We start from the raw sequence: 23,980 nt of genomic DNA on the forward strand, positions 1-23,980 counted from the left end.
CTAACCTATGTCGTTGCCAAGGGCACTATACAATAACGGGTATTTAACAAATTTGGCTGTTGTCAAGTAAGTCTTCGAAATCACTGTTGTCCAATTTCTTGCGACTCGATTCGTTAACAATCTTTGGCTTTAATAAAAAGTTGTACTATCGGACCATGTGTGACATTGGTTCTCCGTCTGAGAGAGATTTCAATCAATCTTTGTATGCGATACCTATAGAAACCCTACCGTCCGAACCCGTGAAATATGGCATTTTGACTCGCACCACGTTGGTCAAAGGATTGAAAAAATTGGAATATAGGTACAGGCCAACATTGGATTTCAATTTCTCTGATCTCGTGTTGGACGATCAGGTAAATTTAAAACGTAGAAATTCTTTAGAATATTATTATGGGGGGGGGGAGGGATAATTGCATGGAATCATTTTGCATTCAATAGTTCTAAATTGAAATTTCTGTTGTACAATTTTTGACCGGGTCTGCCTTAAAAGATATGTTTGTTGTGCTTCTAGGGTCTGGAAGACGTAAGCATTATACAAGAGTATATGTTCTTGAAAAGGTTATTTCTGTCAAGGAACTTCATCGATGATCTGTCGTCGTTGAACGGTCTCGAAGAACTGGAATACTTGGACGTTTCTCATAATCTTTTGACGAAGGTTTTGGACTTCAAACCGCTCGTGACTTTGTCGTACGCCGATTACTCCTTCAACAATGTAACACAGATGACCGACCTAAAGGAATTTTGGCAATTGATTCACTTGGACCTGTCGCACAACGCCATCGAAACCGTTGCGGGAATTTCCGAATTACAGTAAACAAGTCTATTGACAACTATTGATTAACTGTTAGCTTTTAGTCTGTAAGAAAATCAATGCTATTGTTTCAGCTCGGTTAACCATTTGCTTTTTCTTGGAGACTAAACTACCTGATAATAATTCTAAACAAACGGAAAACTATTTTTTTTCCATCTTAACTCGACCGTTTATGGTTTAGGTTCTTGAAGTTTTTAGATTTGTCTAATAATCGTATTAAACGGATAGTTGACGGTGACCTGCCCTTATGCCTGGTCGAAATAAGATTAGCGAACAACTCTTTGAAACACATCCCATCGTTCGACGACCCGTCTAACGCATGTAAAGTGTTCGACGTATCGCAAAACAAATTAAAATCGTTAATCTATTTCAAAGTGAGTGACATACAAACAATATATTATATATTTAAGTTTAGAGCCAAACGGGACAGATACTATTACTATTTTTTATGAGAGTGATTCCCAAAGAAGGAATTCCAATCATTTGGATATCGATGGCAAAATAAAAATGTGTTTGGTGTAATATTGTTAGAACGCAAAGCGATTGACCGAACTGTATGTGCACAACAATAGAATCGCCGAAGTGGCCGAGTTGGAGTATTTGACGGGAATAGAAACCCTTCGTATCTTAAATATAGAAATGAACGGAATGGCAAAAATGAACATTCATGAACGTATACTGTCCAAGAACACTCATTCGTCGGGAGCCGAAGCAGAGATGATGGTCAACGCGAATGAAGGCACGGTAAGAGAATCAACATCTATTAACTAATACTAAAATGAACGATTGCATCGTTTTACGCCCGAATCACACATGTTTGCTTTACCCAATGCGTCATTGTCTGTAAAAATCATAGCCCAAATGGTGGTCTTGTATAAAGAGGCTTAGTCTCTACAATACGGAGAGTCAGGTTAGATTTCTTCATTAGCTGAATAAATGGGATTTGGTAATGCCTACTTCGGACACTTTAAAAAAGCACTCAGGTGTCCGACCAAAACTATTCCGCAGCCACGCAGGTCTTATCTGTATGCACATTGAGGTGCCTTCTTAAAGTGTCCGGAATATAGTTAAAAAAATCTGCGTCTATTGAGTGTACCTAGGGAATTCCTATACAGAAATGGTGAAGGGTAAATCCCCATTCTAGTCTCTACACTTGGACTAACATATTATTGTGGTTTTCGATGCTGTCTACACATAGGAATTCAATAGGGCGGAAACGCTTTCCGTGTTGGCTGCTAAGAAGAATGCCGTTAGGACGACCGTTTTTGATTGCCTATCAGGAATGCATACGGGTGAGTCGATTTGCGACAGCCGAGGAGTGTTTATGGTCGTACTGGTTGGTCCACCGAACACCCGGAAAAAATATCTTCTTGACAGAGCACTCAAGACCAATGGTGCCGACGAGCGGTTTTATCGAGCACAAATTTACACCACCAAAGTGGTGTCGGACGACAACTTGGTTTACAAGACGATAACGGCGGAGGTTTTTAACAGGATCGCCATCAGCGGCCGGTTCTTGTACACCTTCCAATATTTGGGACACTCGTACGGTCTAGGTACTTCATAAAGACTACACATGGGGCAAGAGAAAATACATTGTCCATGTTTCACGAAAAAATATAATCACGGATGACAAAGGAGCCTTTTCCCGTCTCCTTCATTCCTATTCCCTCCCATCACTATTCCTTTACCTCTCTTCTCCTCTACTAACTTATACTTTATGGGGAATAAGTAAAAGTAAGTGAAGTGAAATTCTCCCATTTCCTCACTTTCACTTTCCGATGACGCTAATTCACATAGACTTCCAGCCCAAAAACTTGTCCGTGTTAAATTCAAATAATTCAATGGTTTCTGGATACCATTACACAATCGATTTTTTTTAGGCGAAGATCAAGTGGCCAAATGCGCCAGAGAAAATAAAATTTTGATCACATTCGCCAACCTGGAAAGTGGGTTGATTCTCAAAATAAGAGGCCTGAATCCGACGCTGGTGCTGGTTTTACCAGAAAATCTGGAAGCCTACGAAAACAATATACGCCAAAGTATGTTGGCATTAGAGGAGGGCAATTTATTACCAAACGCGTCCAGTGAAATACAACCAAAGTTAACTTCTGTGACGATGATGGTATTATAGTATTGCATTGTATTATATATATATATATATAATACAATCCGGTTCTGTTAACCGACATTGGATAGAACGAGGATTCATCACCATCACAATCCTATAGTGAACTGTACGGCTCGATGGTTCTCAACAAAATGACCGACAGCGTAGTCGAGCCTTCCGACGACAAGAAGTCTTCTGAGAAAACCTTGTAAGAGTTCCCAAGAAAATGTACCATAGTACTCCTTAACCACTGTGTGTTCATTATGCTTGTAGGAAACTGCTGAGCTCGAAAATTGCCAGTGATCAATCTGACAGTACTATAAATGTACCTTCGGATGAAAATTCTTCGTTAGAGAACAAAAGGTAAGACGTTCACAGGACAGGTGCGTTCAGCTGATAAGGGATTAGTGTCAAGAAATTAAATTTTATCCAGATTTAATGGTTTTGATCGATTTAATGCGTTTTATCACTAAGATCTAGTGAAAGTGACGGGAAATCAGCTGATTATTATTAGACATATTATTCATGATCCAACGTCTTTCCTTCAAATTGCGTCGTGTTCACATGTTATTTTGTAGCAGTTTTGTCAAGATCAGCTGTGACAAAACATCCGGCCCGTTTTTCGCGTGTCCGTCGACCACCAGCGGTTCGAGTTATCACGAGAACAGTATCGTATACGACGTATCCGGAAACGTATCCAAAGGAACATCTCGAGAGAACGCCGACAGCGTATTAGACGAATACTCGGCGATTTCGAAGGACGTGTTTGTGATTTTGATCAACGAGTGTGTGAACAACGTCCATGTTTGCCACGATTTGTACAAAAAGACCACGGACCTGTTCCACTCGATGGCAAGTACCTCCTCGCACCCTAGAATAAGACCGCCACAACTCAAAATTTATGGTTTTGAGAAAAAGCTATTTGAAAACCCCCAAAAAAAACTCTCTTTAACCCAAAAATTTACATCCACGACGTTTTTGCATTATCAAGAGCTATTTTTTTTTAATATACAAAAGTAGTGATAACTCAAAATTGATGCATTTTGAGCTGTGGCGTTCTTGTTCTAGATGGGCAAATTATAAAAGGTAATACTTGTCAGGTAAAGAGCTTGTCGAATTAAGATGTTTAATATACTACAGGTGTACATTGACGATTGTGAAAGAGCTCTGAAAGAAATAGTATTCATCATGAACGAGGTGTATAGAAAATATTTGGGTAGCGTGTCATCGATGGGTCACATACTCGACGACTCGCTCGTTAAAGAACACATTCAGAAACGCAGGGAAAGGTTGCTTTGCACCGAATTATTCAAGTAAATTGTACTCGTGCTTGGATAATTGATTAACAGTTTCGTAGAGTAGTTATATAGTAAAATACAAGTTAAATAATAGTTCAAAATATTTTGCTATACATCGTAAAGAATTATTCGATTAAATCGTGTAGGTACCATTTTTCTTTGGTGTGTTTTATTTTGTTTTTTAAATGTAGATTTTTAGATAGTAACGATAATATAATTTAAGTATTTTTGTTTGTTTGCTGTTTTAATAAACAAACAAACTTATTATATTTATTATTTGAGCTTACTATACGTGGGATAGTAAAAACATAGTTGAAATAACCATATGGTACTTTCAAAGCATGATTTTGATAAATCGTATTTTTGTACGATTTGGAGAAATATCATTTGTGAAGGAAACTTGCAGAGTTTCAGTGAACATTTCTAAAAGAAATTATTTATAAACCATGTATGAATAAAAATTGTTTTATATCTCATTTCATCGACCGGAAATGATAACTTGTCAAAAAAAGGCTTATTGTTATAAAAGTTACAAGATATTTATACTGTTACCTCGTTGAACTAAGTATGCATCGTATGAACCACTGAATTAATAAATTAGGCAAGTATATATATATATATATGTTGGATTTGTTGGATGCACCCATTTTACTCATTTTAATATTAGTTAATATTTTAAATAGGTAATATACTTGTGATCTGATTAATCAATTAATATTATAGTATATGAACTGAATGGTTTCATAATTGTAAATACTGTTCCCAGCACACAGCGTTTCATTAAAAATAATATGATTTTAATAGCTGATACTATATAATTGTTTACCATAAAGAAAGTAAAAATTTTAAAATTAACGCCTAATTTAAAGTTAAGTTTATTTTAATTTCTGTTTAAATAGCTTAGGATCGTTGGTTGCAGCTTTGTATATAGCTTATCGCTTAGAGGTTGCTGCGATCAAATTATCAAGCAAAAAAAAAATATGATTTAGCTGCTTATAAATTGTAATGTGTATATTGGCCATAAAATGATACAGGTTAATAAATATAAATCAGCATAGTGTTATAATACGTCTTAATATGATAATATGTCATTTTCAACACTACGAAGAAACCCTTGTCAATAGATATTGAACCCCATTTTAAATATTTTGTAGTTTTATTTGCGTACAATATTTTTCTACACCTAACGGGATATACTATAAGCGAATAATTTTGTTTACATAAGGTGTACGATTTTTTGTATAGGCGCATACCTACACGTGTTGTTGTTGTATACTGTTAAACTTAGAACACCTTTTGTAGCTGACGTCAGTCTTGTTGATCATAATTCGTTTTCAAAAATATTTGTTTTATAATTTGAATCGTACGCTGCAGACTAGTATGTAGGAGTATCTAGTCTTCTTGTATAATACTTGTATTATATTTTACTAGTATGTGTATTATATTATAATTATCAGTACCGGTTTAACAATATCAAAGAGACTATTAAAAATATCTTCCAGAAGATGACCGGGCAGCTAGTGTATTATAATACTCAGTCGATTTGTTAACACACTAACTTATGAATTGAAACTTGTTATAAGGAGTGACCTTAAATTACTAAATTTTTATACCACTGTGCGGAGAAGAGGGCCGTGAACCTATAATACAAAACAACTGTATAAAATCGGTAAGTGATATTTACTGAAATTTACAACAATAACATGTTTGGGAACCGTTACAAAAAGCCACGTATCGTTCAAAATTTTATAACCTAGAAAATTCAGTATGGAAATACTCGGGTTTATCCTCATTTAGCTAAAAGTTGGACTACACTTTGAAGCGGTGCTTTTTTCCCGTCGATATAATCCCTTAGTGGTAAAGTTAGCTTAACGGTTATTATTTTTTGTAATAGTGATGTCCAAGTCTTCTTATCTATTCTTATGAACCGTCCTGGGTATTTCTAGTGGTTACCACAAAAAATGTACAGTTTATCATTTTTATTAATATACTGTCTTTAATTTTTAGCGCCTTATTGGATAAGGGTCTTAAATTACCATCAATTGGAAGTGAAAATAAGTGGAGCATCAGTAGCCCGATTCAAAATACTTCTTGAATTGGACGGATGAATTTAAGTGTTCTAAATAAGTATGTATAATCGATGTACATTAGCCGATGTTCAACAGCATTCAAATTAACTTGAATAAGGTTGTGTAATCGTTAAGCTGATAGTTTGTGAATAATTTGTTAAATTGAAAAAAAGGTTAATGAAAAAAAAAAAAATTCAAATTCAAATGGCATAAACAATATTTTATTTAATATTGTACTGGTGTTTGGTCGATCGTTAATTGTATTTTATGAATTAATATAGAAAAAAAATTAACCGGAAAACGATTAGTTACATATTTTTATACTTTTAAAATCAAGTTATTTTGGAATTATTTAGCATATCAGATTTATTTCGTTTTAACAGAGCCAAGACGATCTAGATCCTAATGCTAAAATCAAAGTTTAAATTGTCGTCAGTTATTCTATAATGTTTGTTGAAGAGCTGTCTGTGGTTAAGGAATCACAACTGGGTAGCTTAGAAACATGTGGCTACCAGATCAGTTTGCTTACTGTACACATCAATTTGTATTTCGCAAATTTTGTGTGTATCAATTATTTAACTATGTAGAACACAGTGTGAATATTTTTTATCATTCTCGAGGTGTTATATAATTATAATGTTAGGTTATCCATCAAACATAAAAGAATTTACTAATATTTATAATAGACATTATTCAATAAAATTGTATTCGACACGTTATTCTGTATAATAATATTATTCGTGGGTTTTTGTTTGTTATTAGTTTTAGTTATTCAAAATAAATTGAAAATATTGTTAATAAAAAAACAATAGCCTCCCAACTCCGCATTGAAGTTAAATTAAATTTTTTTAAATTAGAATAATTTTTCGGGCAACGGTTTAATAATAGTTAATTTATATATTTTATAATTAATGATAAAATTACACAATGGTTTGTTTGATTCGTTTGATATTAGGGTTTACAGTTATTACATTGAAGGATGTTACAGCGTTACCTTGTACGATTTTATTACTTCAAGGTTCACGCATGTAAAGCAGTTAATACTTAAACAATTAGAACTACATATCTTTTTATCTAAAAGAATTTTACATTTCTAATGAAATGAAAAACAATAAAATATAAAAAAATTATAAATGTTTAAAGGAAATGAGTATTTTTTAAATATTTTATTTCTTTACCAATCAAAACTATCCTATAGATAAAAAAGTCTTGCATTAAGCAAATGAGTATTCCATTTATAGCTTTCAGATATTTTGATATGAATTACTTTTTAAAAAATATACTTTGTTTCAAAAGTCGTTAAAATTCTAGATACAAATTGAATTTTTTTGTGTATAGTGTAAAATAATATTATTTTAAATGTTTCCAAAAGGAAATAACAAAATTCTAAATGTTTTAGGAAATTAAGCGGTTTTTTAAATATTTCATTATTTTATTTCTTTACTAATTGATTTATTTTCCTTTTTAGTACCTTATCATATTTAAAAATAAAACTTCGCGTTTATTCAACCTATAGTTTTTAGATATTATTAACACAGATATGTTTAATGTGTATTGTACACAATTATAAATAATTAATAATTATAAAAAAAAAAAAATATATGGTAATATTTTTTAACTATTGGTAAGCGTACAACGAACACAAATATGCTTATAATTGGAAATTGGTTTTTGTCATCGTATTATGTGTTTCATTGTTCTCCAAAAAATATAAATTCTCTCTCAATTTTCGTCAAAATTATAGAAAAAAAAAATAATTCAGTAGATTATTTTTTACCGCAAAATTGTCTTCCACGACGTTGGAATCGAATGTTACTTGAGCGGGGGAGTCACGAACTATATATAACGAAAATCATACAACATAAAAGAGTTATTAAAAGTTAAAAACACACTCTTAGATTAATTTTACTCATATCGCCTGCTGAATTGTAAGCGCCACTAATACGAATGTACACTATTGGCCTGGGTTTAAACTGCAGCAAATGCCAAGATTGTGTTAGCTCTTTAGATTTATCTATAATCATGTCCCAATCCTGATTACTGAAAGAACCTTCAATAGTGTAACTGTAGGCTTGGTCATCGCCACCCCAAAGCAGCATCCTGTAAATTATGAATAATATATAAATATAAAATATATGATATGTATATAATATATAATAATAGTATAATGATTGAAGCCTATATCGCTTTTAATAATATCCTATTAACACTATTATTATAATTTCTTTAAAACTCATTCAAACGACCGAAAATAATTTTAAAAAATAATTCACCAAATAATGCTCATTGCTATAAAAGTTACAACTTACAAGATATTTGTACTATTACCTTATTGAACTAATTATGTATGGTTGTGCAAGATGAACCACCATAAAACCTGATCGCAGAAGATGATATGTACAAATATTTAACTATCATTGTCTTCTTTATTTTAAATGTTATTTAATAGCGACTGTCTCATTGAATCATTTTCTCGTTTGTTTACAAATGCATTCATATATCTTAGCAGTACTTTTGGTTCCAACAATGTTTATATACTAGACTACACGTAGATGAATCCACAAATGTTGAGCTGATCGACAATTATAATTTTAATGATCTATAACACGAATCCAATCGCACTGATCCGTTGAAACTTCAGAGTAATACCTAAAATATCGAATAAATACAATTAACTTGAAGAGTAGTGATTTGAGAAAAAGTATAGAAAATTAAATATAAGGAACAGAGTTGTCCAGCATACTGTCAAATGAATACAAGATATAAACAACTTAGACTTAATAAACAATAAGAATAGTTAATAATTATTCAAACATTGATCATTTGTTTCATTAACTTATAACCAAATTTGAAACCAATACATTTTGTGAATTACATATAATATAAATATTATATGTATAATATAAAGCAGGCATTCTTAACTGGCTTCGAGTTTTAAACTCATCTATTAACCACGTGTTTTTAAATTGTAAACCGTCTGATCTTTTAACAATGGTGAGTGTCTTGAACCTGAACCAGTTCATTAATACTCTGACGGTAGATAAAACTTTTATTATATTAATATCAGCATCAATATACCTAATTTGTTAGCACAAAACGAGTCAATACTGAGAATTTCCTGAAGAGCTTCCTTAATAATAATATTTTTCTCATTTTTTTACCTGACACAGACAGAAAATCTTCAGATTGCATTACGCCCAAAGAGTGGTTTTCGATAAAGTTGAGTGGTTCTACTTCGAGATCCTGGTATTGATAATGTCGTGTCATATAGCTTGGGAACGAAAATGCATTTTGTACATTAACGTTACTTTTTAAATACTCGGACAGTAATACCATAGAAATCCAAAACCCCTGTAACTTAAGAAATGTGAAACAACAAAAAATATTAATAATCTTTTCTCATTAACCGGTTTTTGATTTAACAGATCAAACACAAACTGTCGGCCAAACGATTATATTATGTATGCCGTTTAATAATCGCAAAGCTACGTCGATTATTCGTTACCTCTAGAACACTTAAATTCGTTTGACCGGAATAAATATACTCAAGAAGTATTTTAAATAAGGTTATTGATGCCTTACGTACATTGACCTCCGAAAAATTGGATTCTTTAAGACCTCCATAAAATAAGACCCTAAAAATACTATACAATATTATGACAAACAACATATTATATTATGTTCTATAAAGCACAGTCTAATTAAACTGGCTTCAAAAATGAGATTATAAATCTAAAACTTTACAAAAATTCTCGTTTGGAATTGGTAAAATGCATAAACCTGAAAATATAATAACAAGAAAACCAAATAAAATAGGTAAATGTATAAAATTAATAATTTCTGTAATTTAATTGCAATAATAATATAACTACAAGCATTTAATTATAAATTAAATCAATAAAAATTATACCCTTTTCTGGGGTAAGGTTAGGTTACTTGATAATTGTACCATTTTTGAGACGATGAAACCATTTGTTTGAGGTGTCCAAATATATAAAACAAGATTCCATTTAGTTACGAAATATTTAGAAGTATTTTTTTAGGTCACAACGATCCAGAAAGTCCAATGAAAATTCTACGGAATGTGGCCGAAAATCCGGTTCGACGTGGAATGCCTCAATTAATAATGTAATTATTTTAGGTATTTAACTCTTATTATTACACCTTCGTGTTAATTGTTAGTAATTTGCTATTAATAAATAGGAACTTATTAGTTATTAGTAGTTATTATTGTTTGTCACAGACACAAAAAATTAATTTATACCGACAAAAATTGTAGTTTTAAATTGATATTTTAAAGAAATTACTATAACAAGATATAAAAGCTATTAATAGAAACATTTTATATGGTTAGGACCTCTTAAGACATTTTTTTACAATGTTAATTTGTTTTTGTAAAAACTGAGGTAAAGTAGGTATTCAAACTTATGTATCTAACTTATCAAGCCAAATAATAGTAAGTTTTGACCGAAAACAACTCATTTGTGTAGTCTGTAAAAATAGACTCCATTGGACTAGGCTTTATAGATAATTTGACGGTTTCATTAATACTGTTTATAATTTTTAGTGTCTTGTTGTATGGAAATATTAATGAATCCGATAAGCCTGAGGTGAATATTAAAGAAGCATCAATAACCTTCTTTAAAATACTTCTTGTGTGTATTTATACCAGTCAGATGAACTTCAGGATTCTAAAGGTAACGTATAATCGCTGTGCGCTATTCAAACTGCATAAACACTTTTCTTTAAGGCTGTGCGATCAGTTGGTCGATCAGTTGTTCTTTAACTGGATAATAATGTTTATAAGAAAAATGATTAATCAAATATGTTATTTTTTTTTTAGGTTAAAGTTATTTGGGAATTATTTAGTATTTCTGATTGGTATGGTTATTAATGTACACAATGCTTGTTCCTTGTTTGCTGGGGCACGACTTAATCAATATAAGAAGCTCGAAGTCGAATCACTAAACTTAATCGAAAACAACGCTTTGGCCGTATTGCAATTTGAAGATCTTCTGTCTTTTTTATTGTTAATAATGATTGTTATCTGTGCTATCTGTGGTTAGAGAATCACAACTGGTTAGTAGTTCAGATACAATCTTAGATGCCACACAATTTAGAAACACGTGGCTACCAGATAAGATTAAATTTAAACTAAGTAAGCCTGTTTTACATATTGCATTAGTTCATTGTAATTCGCATATTATGTCGGTTTCAAATATTTCATTTTTTAGAACCCAATGTGACTATCTTTTTCATCATTCCATCAGCCATAAACTATATTAGAATTAGTACACATAATGAGTATTTAGCCCTTAACTGGACGCTGTATTTTTCTGGACACATAACGTATGTATACATAGGATATTTACGATATTAAACAATTTAGTTTTTGTTGTTTGTGGAAAAATAAAAATTGCTGTGTAATAAATTTCCTTAATTTATTGACTATTACCTTGATTTACAGAATGCTGCTTTGGGGCGGTGATGACCAAGTCTACCGTTATACTATTGAAGATTCTGTAAATAATCGGATTTGGGATATGATCGTAGACAAATCCAACGGGTCAACACGATCTTGGCATGTGTTACAATTTAAACCTAGGCCAATAGTGTTTATTCGTACTACTGGTGTTTACTATTCAGCAGGTGATGTGAGTAAAATTAATCTAAGAGTGTCATTTTAACTTTATATTTGCGCTTACCAAAATTGTCAGATATAAAATATCTATTGTATTATATGTTTTACTTTTATATTATTTGTATTTTTTAAAATATAATTTTTTGTTTATGTTGTATGATAGAAAATAAAATTTAGAATTTTCGCAATCTGTTTATTGTGTTAGTTCTTGTATTGTCCTTGCTAGATTTTTCTGAATAAATTGCACTGTATACCTTTTATATTTTTAACTAATTTTTTTTTGTATTGAGGGGATTACACGTTTTTTGGTCTAAAATAAACTAAAATGGTTTTTACTCAAAGAAACGATTAGTTAAATAAAAATAATACCTTGGAACTTATTCAAATTAACCGGTAAATAAACTGACCAAAATTATACAAATGCCTATAAAATTCTAAAGACTTGTTGATGCAGATATATGTTAAATAACGGAACGATATATTTTAAGATCTATACAAGCTCTAACTTCATTTTTAGTATTCTCTTTAGCGTGATCAACACTTTAAAATTAAATGATAACATATTATATAGTGAATTAACTTTTTAAAAATGGAATTCGTTTCAAAATACGACAAAATTCGATAACTTACCAAAAAACAGATACAAACTTGGATGGTGGGGAGGTTAGGTTAGGTTAGGTTAATTAATTAATACCGGTTCATAATTGTCTTGCGTTGGAATATTAAAAAAAAAATAATTCTAAAAAAGTGAGTATATAATTTATATAGACTACAAGTTCTGTCGTACAAGTTTGATTTTTACAAAATAAAATCTATAAAACTTTTAAAATTTGTGTTAGCTAACCTTGTGTTCTATTGTGTATTTTTCAGTAACTCTCTTGAATTTAAATTATTAATTAATTATGTATAACTAACTTCAGTATACCAGTTAAATATTCCTTATAAATTTCTTGTCGAAATCAAAAATAAAACTTAATACATTTACTAATAGATAAAATAGATAAATAAAGCAAAAGACAAATTTGAAATGTCAAGTACAAATGTTTGTGAACAGATAAATATATTTAAAAATGATATAGTTCAACAAAATATTTAAAAAACTTCACATAAGTAACGCTTATAAAAGTAGTGATTATAAAAGTAGGTACTGACGATAAGTGTTAATTATTATTACATTGAGTGAAGTGTGAAGAAGAGACGGTGCCGTTCATTTGAAAATTATTACTCTTTACTTTTTCCACTCTTATCCGTCGTAGCCTTAGTATTTAGATAATGTATTATTCGTGTATGTTGTGCAGCCAGTATTGTGTATTTTTACCGGGAAAACTTGTTAATTTCATAACCAATGCACATAGTTGCATTACCAACTACAGTACTGTAATAATCTAATTAATCTGTTATTAATATAGTACATAAATAATATATATCATGCATATATAACATTTATCAAAAATGACAACTTATATTTTAGTTACTATAAATTATAATAATAATATCCAATCAAAAATAGTAAAACCACGCGCTTATATATATTGACTTAACAGATATTACCAAAATAATGGCCTTAGGTATATTATAATTATTTTTATTAAGCCCCGGGATACTACCCTACGTGTATCAATTGAATTACCAAACACAGTACTGTAATAATTTAATCAATCTGTTATTAATGTATTATATAAAAAATATGTATCATGTAATTATATATAAACGAAAAAAATTGTATTTTTTATAATATCTTTAATTTATGGTAAGCGTGCAATAAACACAAATATGCTTATAATTGGAATTTGGTTTAAACGACTGGATTTGAAGTCGAAGCTTCTGTCATTATAACATCTGTTTCGTTGTTCTTCTGAAAATCAAAATCCTGTCTCAATTTCCGTCGTGATGATTGTAAAAAAAAAACATATATAGTATTTCTTACCCCACGATCGTCTACAATTACTCGAGCGGGAGCTTCAAAATATACACAACGGAAATCCTACAACATAAAAAAATTATTAAAAGTTAAAAGACACTCTTAGCTTATTTCACTCACATTGCCTGCTGAGTTATAAACGCCAGTAATACGAATGTAGAGTATCGGTCTGGGTGTAAATTTCAACACCTGCCATGATTGTTTCAGCTCTTTAGATTCGTGTGCAATCCATTTCCAATCCTGATTATCGATAGAATCCTCAACAGTGTACTTGTAGAATTGGTCATTACCGCCCCAAAGCAGAAACCTGTCAATTATGGCAATAATAATACTGTCTTAGTAAAATAATGAAAAAATTCATGAATAACAAATAATTAGGCCAAAATAAACTTTTGTTTTCTTGTAAATAACCGAATGATAAAAAATTCAAACAAATTAAACCTATTTTCGTTAATGATAGCCATTAACATTTTACATTGTGAATTAAATGAAGTAAACTGTACATAAATTTTCAATTAGAAAAAAAAAGAACATTTTTATATTTATAATTCTATTTAGAAAAATTCTATACAAATGGAGGGTTTAAGTGTTACAACATCCAAAGAACTAAATTTGGATAAAGGATCTTATCGAAAAGATAAATATTTTACTTAAAAGTGTTTAGGAATGATAAATAGTATTTTGTACAATTTGGAGACTTAAGCCCTGACAAGGAAATAAGAAAAAAGACTTTAAGGAATTATTTATAGACCGTGTATAAGTTAAAATTGTATTAGAACGATTGAAAATGATAAAAAAAGAAATTTGAAAAGAAGACGTATTGCTCTAAAAATACAAGATATTTTTACAATTACCTCATTGAACTAAGTATATATGGATGTGCAAGATGAATCACTATACAACCAGATTGCAAATAATGATATGTATACATGTTAAAACGATCAATCTTATCACCAAAACGATCATAGTCATCATCATATAATATGTTTAACATCGACTGACTCATCAAATGATGTTCTCCCTTGATTACAAATGCATACATATAACTTGAAGCGACATTATACCCGTACTTAGGAACTAAGGAATCAATTAGACAAATACATAAATATATATGTTAAATTTTTTTAATTAAAAACTGAGTTACTTTATTGGTTTTCTTACCGACTAATCCATTTTTTATTTCCACCTCGTGCATTTCTTCTGTATTGTACTTGACTTTCGAAAATCCAAAAGTTGCTTTAGCAGTACTTCTGGTTCCAACAATGTGTATGTACCGAACTATGCGAGGTTTAATCCACAATTTTTGAATTGATCGACAATTATAATTTGAATGATCTATAACATGGAACCAAACGTTCTGATCCATTGATACTTCAATGTAATAAGAGTAATACCTAAAATATTAAATATTTCGATTAACTTGTAAAGTGATTCGTAAAAAAGAATAGAAGATTAAATATTAGGACCAGAGTTGTGTAAAAAGTTGTTGAATAATAAATATAAGTTATAAACAATTAATTCTTAATTAACAATAAGAATAGACTATAATTTTTCAACCACTGATAATTTTTTTTGCTTAATTTATAATAAAAATAAACCCCGACACATTAAATTTGTATAAATAAATACAGTTAATCATGAATCATAGTCAAGAATATTACAAACAATTTTTCAAACAATATATGTTCATAATAATGGTCATTCAATAAGAGTTATTTATAAGTAGAAAACTTACCTTGATTCATCCATCGAACCTCCATCCGATAACGATATTTCAATATAGTTTATAAATGATGGAACACGCAAGGTTATCGTAGAACTACCGTTAATGCCATTGATAACCGGAGTATTCGAAGGCTCCCGAATAAGTTCATATTGACAAGGCCGATGAATAAGATTTACATTGGGTTCTGAAAAAAGATATAATTAAAATCAACATAATTTGCGAAACACAAATTAATGTGTACAGCAAGCATACGTAGCTGGCCTCGATATTGAAGCTTATCTGGTGACGAGGTGTTTCTGAATATTGTGTCATGTAAACTTGTATTCGATTTAACCAGCGGTGATTGCCTAACTTTAGTCAGTTCTTTAATACTCATTAACGGATATCTGATCGCAGATAAAACTTTCATTTTAGTATCATGATCAAGGATGTTTTGGTGTTTTTTAATCCAGCGACAAACTGCGTGGAATATATCTAATTCATTACAATAAAATGTGTCACGAATGATAATATCTTGAAGAACTTCCTAAAAATAATAATTATTTTTTAATTTTTCTCCTAACACGAGCAATATAATGTTTTATTTAAAACCATGCCATTACGGGTGACAAAGTTAGAAAGTCTTCAGATTGCAATAATTGTGAGGCGTGGTTATCGATAAAGTGAAGTGATTCGACTTCTAGGTCATTGTATTTATAAGTTCGAGTCATAGCAAAGAACGACCATGCATTTTCTACGTCAATAGTACTTTTTAAATAATCGTGTAGTGGAAGTTTTAATTTTAAAATACCATAATAATCCGAAATCCTAAGTAATTCAAAAACTTCTTCGCCCTAAAAAAAAGAATAAAAAAAGTGGTTAATCTTTCTGTCAAACGATCAGACAATCTAATAAAAATTATATTTATGCCGTTTATATACGATTAAGCTACGTTGAATATTCATTACCTCTAGATCACCTAAATTTATTTGACCAGTATAAATATATGTAAACAGTAGTTTATATGAGGTTATAGATGCATCACTAAGATTGACTTCAGATTTACGGGCTTCTTCATAATCCCCAGAAAAAAACCTCCTAAAAATTACACACAATATTATTACAAATAACATAATACTATATTTTAAACATTTTGTAAATTACAGTTTGTGAAAGTCTAATTAAACGGACTTCTAAAAAGAGGTCATATATCTAAAACTTACTAAAAGTTCTCGTTAAAAATTGGTAAACCAGATAAATTTGAAATGACATTACAATATAATAATTGTATACGAGTATATATTAATATATATACAAGCATTTTACTATGAAGTAAAACGATAAAAATAGAACCCTTTTCAGTGATAATTGTACTGATTGATAATTATACTATTTTTGGGACGATGAAAATATTTATTAGGAGTATTTTTTTTAAGTTTTATAAAAGTTCTTATACATATTATGTTTTGTACCGAAATATTTAAGACGGCAAAAACGTTTAAAAAAAGTTAAAGTACTTTTAAAAAAATGGGATCTCACTTTAGGTCACAACGAACCAGGAAGTCCAATTCATTGTCATAAAAATTCCATCGGAAGGACCGATGAACTGGTTTATGTGAAATACCTCATATACAGGTAAACAAATATTTAATTTATGCCTAACTTTCAGACTTGATGTTTAAAAACTACAGCTACAAAAAATAAAAAGTAGTTATTTTATAATAAAAGTTAAATACCTACATAAAATATTCGCTGTGTGAGGCTAGTATAATACGATGGGCGGGCAATCGTTCTTCTCCCACAACTAAAACAACATCTGAACATCTAAAATATACATTCAAATTATTTAACATTACACATAGGACTACTAATATAAAATGTAACAATAAATTATACATAATGTAAAAAATTATTCTTACAATTAATGTTTAAGTTTTAATCTTATCTTAGTCCCTAGTTTAAAATGGAAAATAAGAGCATTGAATAATTTTGGGTAGGAAGATTATATAAAATAGAAAGGGGGAAGAAGGTAAACCTATTTTTATTGACAAATTAGTACAAAAAAATATAAATAATATTTTAAGTTCACAATGATACAGGCATATCATAGTTTAGCATTCCGTATACAACCTAACCTACTTTCAATCAAATTAGAATTATTACACCAAAATTGGCAAAACGGGACACACAATTATGGCTTACTTTTACTATATTATTTTAAGTATAACACTTTATATTGCTAACAGAGCAGAAAACATTTCGGGCTATGGAATTAAAAAACTGTATACAAGATTAGCTTGATAAATTGTGAAAATAATAAAGTAAATAGGTAAAAATTCAATACCACATACATGTCGCTTAGATGGAGGTTTCTTATGAATTCAACCAAGACATCAGTGTGGTCGATATGCTCGTTACGGTGATCTGAGGAAAGCGTAGATAGAACAGATCAAAACAGAAGACTTTTTAGATTAATTTGTATAATTTACTAATTTAAGTTGCATCCACCCGCCAGAATTGTTATTTTTTAACTTTTTGTTTATTTTTTTTAATTTAAACAATTTAGTTATTATAGTTTTTTCATATATAATGGTTTTATAATTGTTAAAGTTGTTAACGGCGCTAGCATTTAGTATAAAATAATTCAATTTAAATTAATCCTTTATTAAAGGGCTTTTGACATTTTTTTTTTTTTTATATGTACCTATACTTGAATTGGTAGGGATTGTTGATTTAATTTTTGAAACACATTAAGTAACAATAACTAAAAATAGGTATTAAAATATATTCAATTGTTTATCTAGTAAATTTATAGCTCTACTAACTTTTAAAACTTAAATTGTGACGTACATAATATTTAAAAAAATGTCCATCTGCATATTCTAAGAAATTTTAAATTATTTATGATTTAATAAAATAATATAGAAACAAATAGTGTTCAATATCCAATTTTCTATCCCTAAGGAAATATTCTTAAAGATAAGTCACACAGAATAATACACATAGTTGTCTCACCTGAAATTTTGGTGAATAGTAAAGGGACAGACTACATTTTTAGTTGAAAAAACTAAGTAAATAGTTGAGCCAATTAAATTTTTAGTTTAAGGAACTATATTAAGTTCGTCCAACTAAATGTTTAGTAAGGCCAACTATTTATTTGGTTTTTAAAATAGAAATAAATTGTGTCCCTTTAATAACCTTAATTTTAGTTACACCAACTTTGTATTTTTTTCGTACTTTTTAAATACTCGTGCAGTGGAAGTTTTAAGTTTGAAATGCCAAAATAATCCGAAATCCTAAGAAATTCGAAAACTTCCTCACTCTAAAATAAAAAAATAAAAAAAGTGATTAATCTTTCTCCCTTAAAATGTTCTCAACAAATATATAATTTAACAGATCTAACACATACTACCATCTAAACAATTACACAAACTTAATAAAAATTATATTTATGCCGTTTAATAAGCTACGTCGATTATTCTTTACCTTTAGATCACCTAAATTTATTCGACCAGTATAAATATATTTAAGAAGCATTTCAAATGATGTTACTGGTGCATCACTAAGATTGACCTCAGATTTATGGGATTTTTTATCATCTTCAAAAAAAACCCTCCTGAAAATATTACACAATATAATTACAAATAACATAATATTATATGTTAATCATTTTGTAAAGCACAGTCTGTTAAAGTCTAATCAAACGGACTTCAAAAAAGAGATCATATATCCAAAACTTATGAAAAGTTCTCGTTAAGAATTGGTAAAATAGATAAATTTGAAATGACAATATTATTAAGAATATTATTAGTTATTTTATAAAAAAAGTTAAATACCTACATAAAATATTCGCTGTGTGAGGCTAGTATAATACGATGGGCGGGCAATCGTTCTTCTCCCACAACTAAAACAACATCTGAACATCTAAAATATACATTCAAATTATTTAACATTACACATAGGACTACTAATATAAAATGTAACAATAAATTATACATAATGTAACAAATTATTCTTACAATTAATGTTTAAGTTTTAACCTTATCTTAGTCCCTAGTTAAAAAAGGAAAATAAGAGCATTGAATCATTTTGAGTTAGATGATTATAAAAAATAGAATGGGAGAAGAAGGTAAACTTATTTTTATTGACAAATCAGTCAACATTTTTTAAAATAATAGCTTCTTTATTAGCATTTAGACCGCAATAAAATTATATTTCATATCATATTTTGGCATTCCGTATACTACCTACTTTAAATTAAATTAGTATTATTACACCAAAATTGGCAAAACGAGACACACAATAACGGCTTACTTTTACTATATTATTTTAAGTATAACACTTTATATTGCTAACAGAGTAGAAAACATTTCGGGCTATGGAATTAAATAACTGTATACAAGATTAGCTTGATAAATTGTGAAAATAATAAAGTAAATAAGTAAAAATTCAATACCACATACAAGTCGCTTAAATGGAGGTTTCTTATGAATTCAACCAAGACATCAGTGTGGTCGATAAGCTCATCACTGTGATCTAAGGGAGGCGTAGATGGCGACCCATAACCAGATTTACCAGAATGACCTAGAATAGATCAAAACAGTGGACTTTTTAGATTAATTTGTATGATTTATTAATTTTGGTTGCATCCACCCTCCAGAATTCTTATTTTTCAATTTTTTGTTATTTTTTATATTTTAAATAATATCATTATTATAGTTTTTTCGACAGTAATAGAATGGTTTTATAATTGTTAAAACTGTTAACGGCGCTAGCGTTTAGTATAAAATAATTCAATTCAAATTAATTTCTGTTACACCAACTTTGTATTGTTTTCGTGCACCGATAACTAAGTATTACCCTCTTCAAAGTGTGTGTGTTCAAATATAAGATAAATAACATTTTATCGAAGTTTAAATTTCTAAGTTTCTTAATTACACAGATACAAATCCAACAAAATAGGTTGAACTTTCTAGGAAAGTAAGCAATTGCTAAATTCAACATTTTATGCATTACATGGTTTCAACTATAATAAGTGGCGTGATAAAGAAGAACAAAAACGATTCTTTCACATGTGAACTTCAAAATACATTTATGTAAATAATATTATGTACTTCAAGTACAAGTTAAAGGCTAAAAAAATAAATAAACAAGTCTAAAGATATGGGGAGCCGATTCGAGTATGTATTTTTATTTTAATATTGCAGCCAATTTTTTAATACCTCATAGGATGTAGTATTATAAAAGCTTAATTTATTTCACATATGGTGAACAGTTTTTTGTATAGCTACATAAATATGTTATTGTTGTATAGTGTTAAAAAATAAACACAGATTTGCATCTGACGTCATTCTTCTTGATCATACCTATGATTTGATTGAACAAATAGTTTTTTTTTTGTTATAGATCGTACTCTATAGATTAGTTATTATATTATTAAAGCTTAACGAAAATAGCCCATAGAGTTTTATCGATAAAATTCTGAAACTTACCAAAAAAACTAGTGTAAAATTATATTATTTAAAAGGTTTCCAAAAAGAAATAACTAAATTATTAATGAATATGTTTTTGATCTGGTACAATCAATAATTTGTATGGACAATTTTGCGTTGATAAAAAAAACATTCCAATTTAAATGTTATTATTACTATTGAACATTCAAAAAAATACCTTAGTTAGCGATAAGTTCAATAATTATATATATAACCTGTGGCTTATACGTAGGTTGCTGTAATTAAATTATAAAGCAAGAAATTATTTATAAATAAATAAAATAATATTTACCTGGAGTTGAGCATAGAATTATAATTGCTAAAAAATAATTCATCATATCGTTTAATACAATATCAAATGTTGAACGTTTCAAAAAACAGTATTAAATAAAACCTCGTCAATAGAGATGGAGCACCAATTTTAATATGTAGTTTTATTACAATAGTGTACAATCTTTTTCTACACATAATGGGACGTTCTATAAGCGATTTACTGTGTTTGCTTTTGTTGTACGATGTTTTGCATAAACCTGTTATTATTGTATGTTGTTTATCATTAAACACAGCTTCGATGCGGAGCAGCGATGCTATTGGTTTTACAACAATGTAAGCTTTTTTTGTGTTTGTATACACTGAATTTATTTTAATACTGGCCCAATTCCTACGAATAGCAATTTTATAAACCACAAACTTTATCTAGTTGGTACTCGGGAGGTGGTGGGAGTAAAAGTTGAAAAAACCCCTCTCTTTACCCTTAAAATTTAAAAATTAAAGCCAGTACAGTGGGGCTAGGTTATAGTGGGGACAGAGCATAGTGGGGATGGGGAGGTTACAGGAACTATTACAATTAGATGTAATAAAATCATTTTCAAATAAACGCTTCCATTTTAGGTATTTGAGTATTCGCATAGAATTGTCCATCGTCAGACGTCAGGTCGTCTTATAGTCACACAATTTATATTTTATATAATTTATATTTCATATAATAATAATGAATAATAATAATACATCAAGGAAGTAGAAACCCAAGTATAGAAAACCCTTATCTCGCAGGATAAAGAATAAAGGGGATGTAATCCCGCTGAAAAAAAAAATTGTAAAACTGTCCAGAGAGAGAAGTTAGATCAGTTAGATCCATAAATGATTCGGGTTTTGTTAACAGGTTCTTAGTGGGAAGTGAGATAAATGGCTTATACATCTCGAGATACTATGTAATGTTAAGGACTTGGGTGTCATTTTGTCTACCGACTTATCTTTTAACACACGTATTAACTCAATGTGTGCTAAAACCTATCGAAATCTTGGGTTTATTAAACGCAATTGTGGTGAATTTATGGATTTAGCAAGTTAAAACCCCATAAAGGTTTTAGAACGGCCAATTATATATATTTTGTGTATTTTAATTATTATAGTAAAACGAAATTGTTTTACTATAATAATTTGTTTTATATTATATGATTGATACCTACATGTGTTTATGTAGTATTTTTGGGATTTATTTTATTAAGTAATACACTGTCTTGTCCAATGAGGTATTTTATCTACAACTAAAGCTGTCTAATAATTAGTAGGTAGGGATATAATGATCTTATAAAGAGACGCGTAACACAAAAATGGACGATAGGAAATACTTTTATATGGATCTAAAAATTACTATACGTCAAAAAAAAAAAAAAATGTAATTACAAAGTTTACATAACTGGAAACAGCGTTTTAAATTTTTAGTCCAACTTGGACCACTGTCTTAAAATTATGGTCCAAATTAAACTTGTAAAAACTACACAGTAATATACAAGGAAAATCTCATTATAATAAACTATTTTCTGTCTCATAGCATTCCATGCGAATTCTAAGTTAGTAAACAATTTTTTTTTTTATATTTTACAGATGTGTAGATTTTGGAAAAAAATTGGTGCTCGTACTTAAAAATAATTTACTTTGAAAATAATTTACCAGGCGTTGGTATACTCTTACTATGTGAAAATATAAAGCAAGCTCGGGTTTGAGTAAATTGTGGTACCATACGTTTTTTTTTGAAGAAGAAGAACTAGCTATAACTATTGAAGGTGCTGATCCAGAGCTCATCATGAGTTATGATGAAACAAGTATGACAGACGATCCAGGAAAAAAAAAGTAGTTGTGCGTCAAGGCACTAAACATGTAGAGTGCTTAAAGGATGCGTCAAAGTCTAGCACCTCTATTATGTTTAGAGGTACAGCTTCAGGTGTTATACTACCTGTATAAGGTGTCATTGAAATATTATTACATTTAGTTGAAAAATTTGAAAAATATTAAATTATTTAATCTGTGCAACGAAAAAGTAGTGGTTTTTTTTTATTTAACTACAAATACTAACCTACAGCCGTTAAGGCATACTTGATCATCATTACTAACGCTGATAGCGGCAACAAACATGCTATATAGCCTAGATCATAGCCGATTTCAATACCCGCCTAAATTAATGTGAAAACATTTATACATTTGTAGATTGTCAAAACAGAAAAAAATATTATATAAACCTATATTATTAAATACTTTTATTGTTTTAAAGACAAAAAATCGACTTTTTGATTTACAAAATAAAAACATTGTAAACAATTTTTACTTATGATTGATACTTTTTTAATTATAAATAAATAACTGATTTTTGAAAAAAAATTGTAATTAATTCGTACCAATTGATGTAACTACTATTATAACTAATTTTGTTTTAAAAATAAGAAAGATATTATGTTGTCAGATCTCTTAAAATTGTTTTGTAAAACTTATGAAGAAAAACTACAGAAGCTTAACGTTTTAACGCCGGTGCTGCTCAAATATGAATAAGAGCTACTAATAAACAATTAAACTAATTAACAACTGAACTAATAATAAAAAGCAATAATTATTATACTTCCGAACAATTATTTCGTGACAAATGATCGTAACAATAA

The 23,980-nt window shown here is 29.5% G+C and overlaps 2 protein-coding genes and 1 long non-coding RNA gene across 7 annotated transcripts in view; 2 read left to right on the forward strand and 1 right to left on the reverse strand.

The window, feature by feature from the left end:
* Positions 1 to 155: 155 nt before the first annotated feature.
* LOC126836964 (leucine-rich repeat and guanylate kinase domain-containing protein-like) lies at positions 156 to 3,941 on the forward strand. Its single transcript, XM_050570684.1, has 9 exons — positions 156 to 353; positions 512 to 810; positions 993 to 1,185; positions 1,343 to 1,555; positions 2,010 to 2,367; positions 2,695 to 2,936; positions 3,011 to 3,129; positions 3,195 to 3,284; positions 3,500 to 3,941. The coding sequence occupies exons 1-9, from the start codon at positions 156 to 158 to the stop codon at positions 3,939 to 3,941; spliced, it is 2,154 nt and encodes a 717-aa protein (XP_050426641.1).
* A 3,935-nt stretch (positions 3,942 to 7,876) lies between these two features.
* LOC126837239 (uncharacterized) overlaps positions 7,877 to 23,980 on the forward strand; it is a 54,831-nt gene continuing 38,727 nt past the window's right edge. Inside the window, exons 1-6 of one of the 5 annotated variants that reach the window (XR_007685478.1) lie at positions 7,881 to 10,104; positions 10,318 to 10,416; positions 10,856 to 10,985; positions 11,132 to 11,446; positions 11,523 to 11,637; positions 11,756 to 11,963. This is a non-coding gene — a long non-coding RNA (uncharacterized LOC126837239). Of the gene's footprint in view, positions 10,105 to 10,317; positions 10,430 to 10,855; positions 10,986 to 11,131; positions 11,447 to 11,522; positions 11,638 to 11,755; positions 11,964 to 23,980 lie in introns of those variants that run through there. The other 4 variants (XR_007685477.1, XR_007685474.1, XR_007685476.1 and 1 more) reach the window with 4 other exon arrangements.
* LOC126837236 (BTB/POZ domain-containing protein 9-like) overlaps positions 13,122 to 23,980 on the reverse strand; it is a 42,561-nt gene continuing 31,702 nt past the window's right edge. Inside the window, exons 8-20 of the mRNA XM_050571062.1 lie at positions 19,042 to 19,171; positions 18,793 to 18,877; positions 17,907 to 17,979; positions 17,296 to 17,379; positions 16,524 to 16,653; positions 16,179 to 16,409; positions 15,829 to 16,102; positions 15,586 to 15,760; positions 15,012 to 15,244; positions 14,705 to 14,927; positions 13,971 to 14,157; positions 13,857 to 13,913; positions 13,122 to 13,784 (exon numbers count right to left, since the gene is read on the reverse strand). Of these exons, the coding sequence (XP_050427019.1) occupies positions 13,725 to 13,784; positions 13,857 to 13,913; positions 13,971 to 14,157; positions 14,705 to 14,927; positions 15,012 to 15,244; positions 15,586 to 15,760; positions 15,829 to 16,102; positions 16,179 to 16,409; positions 16,524 to 16,653; positions 17,296 to 17,379; positions 17,907 to 17,979; positions 18,793 to 18,877; positions 19,042 to 19,171 (1,942 nt within the window). The 3' untranslated portion in view covers positions 13,122 to 13,724. The remainder of the gene's footprint in view (positions 13,785 to 13,856; positions 13,914 to 13,970; positions 14,158 to 14,704; positions 14,928 to 15,011; positions 15,245 to 15,585; positions 15,761 to 15,828; positions 16,103 to 16,178; positions 16,410 to 16,523; positions 16,654 to 17,295; positions 17,380 to 17,906; positions 17,980 to 18,792; positions 18,878 to 19,041; positions 19,172 to 23,980) is intronic.

The sequence above is a fragment of the Adelges cooleyi genome, unplaced genomic scaffold (assembly GCF_023614345.1).
Source record: "Adelges cooleyi isolate 19-005CV unplaced genomic scaffold, UGA_ACOO_1.1 ACOO_flye_CR_arks_rails_tigmint_CR_PRNA_247, whole genome shotgun sequence".
Taxonomy (NCBI): Eukaryota; Metazoa; Arthropoda; class Insecta; order Hemiptera; family Adelgidae; genus Adelges; species Adelges cooleyi.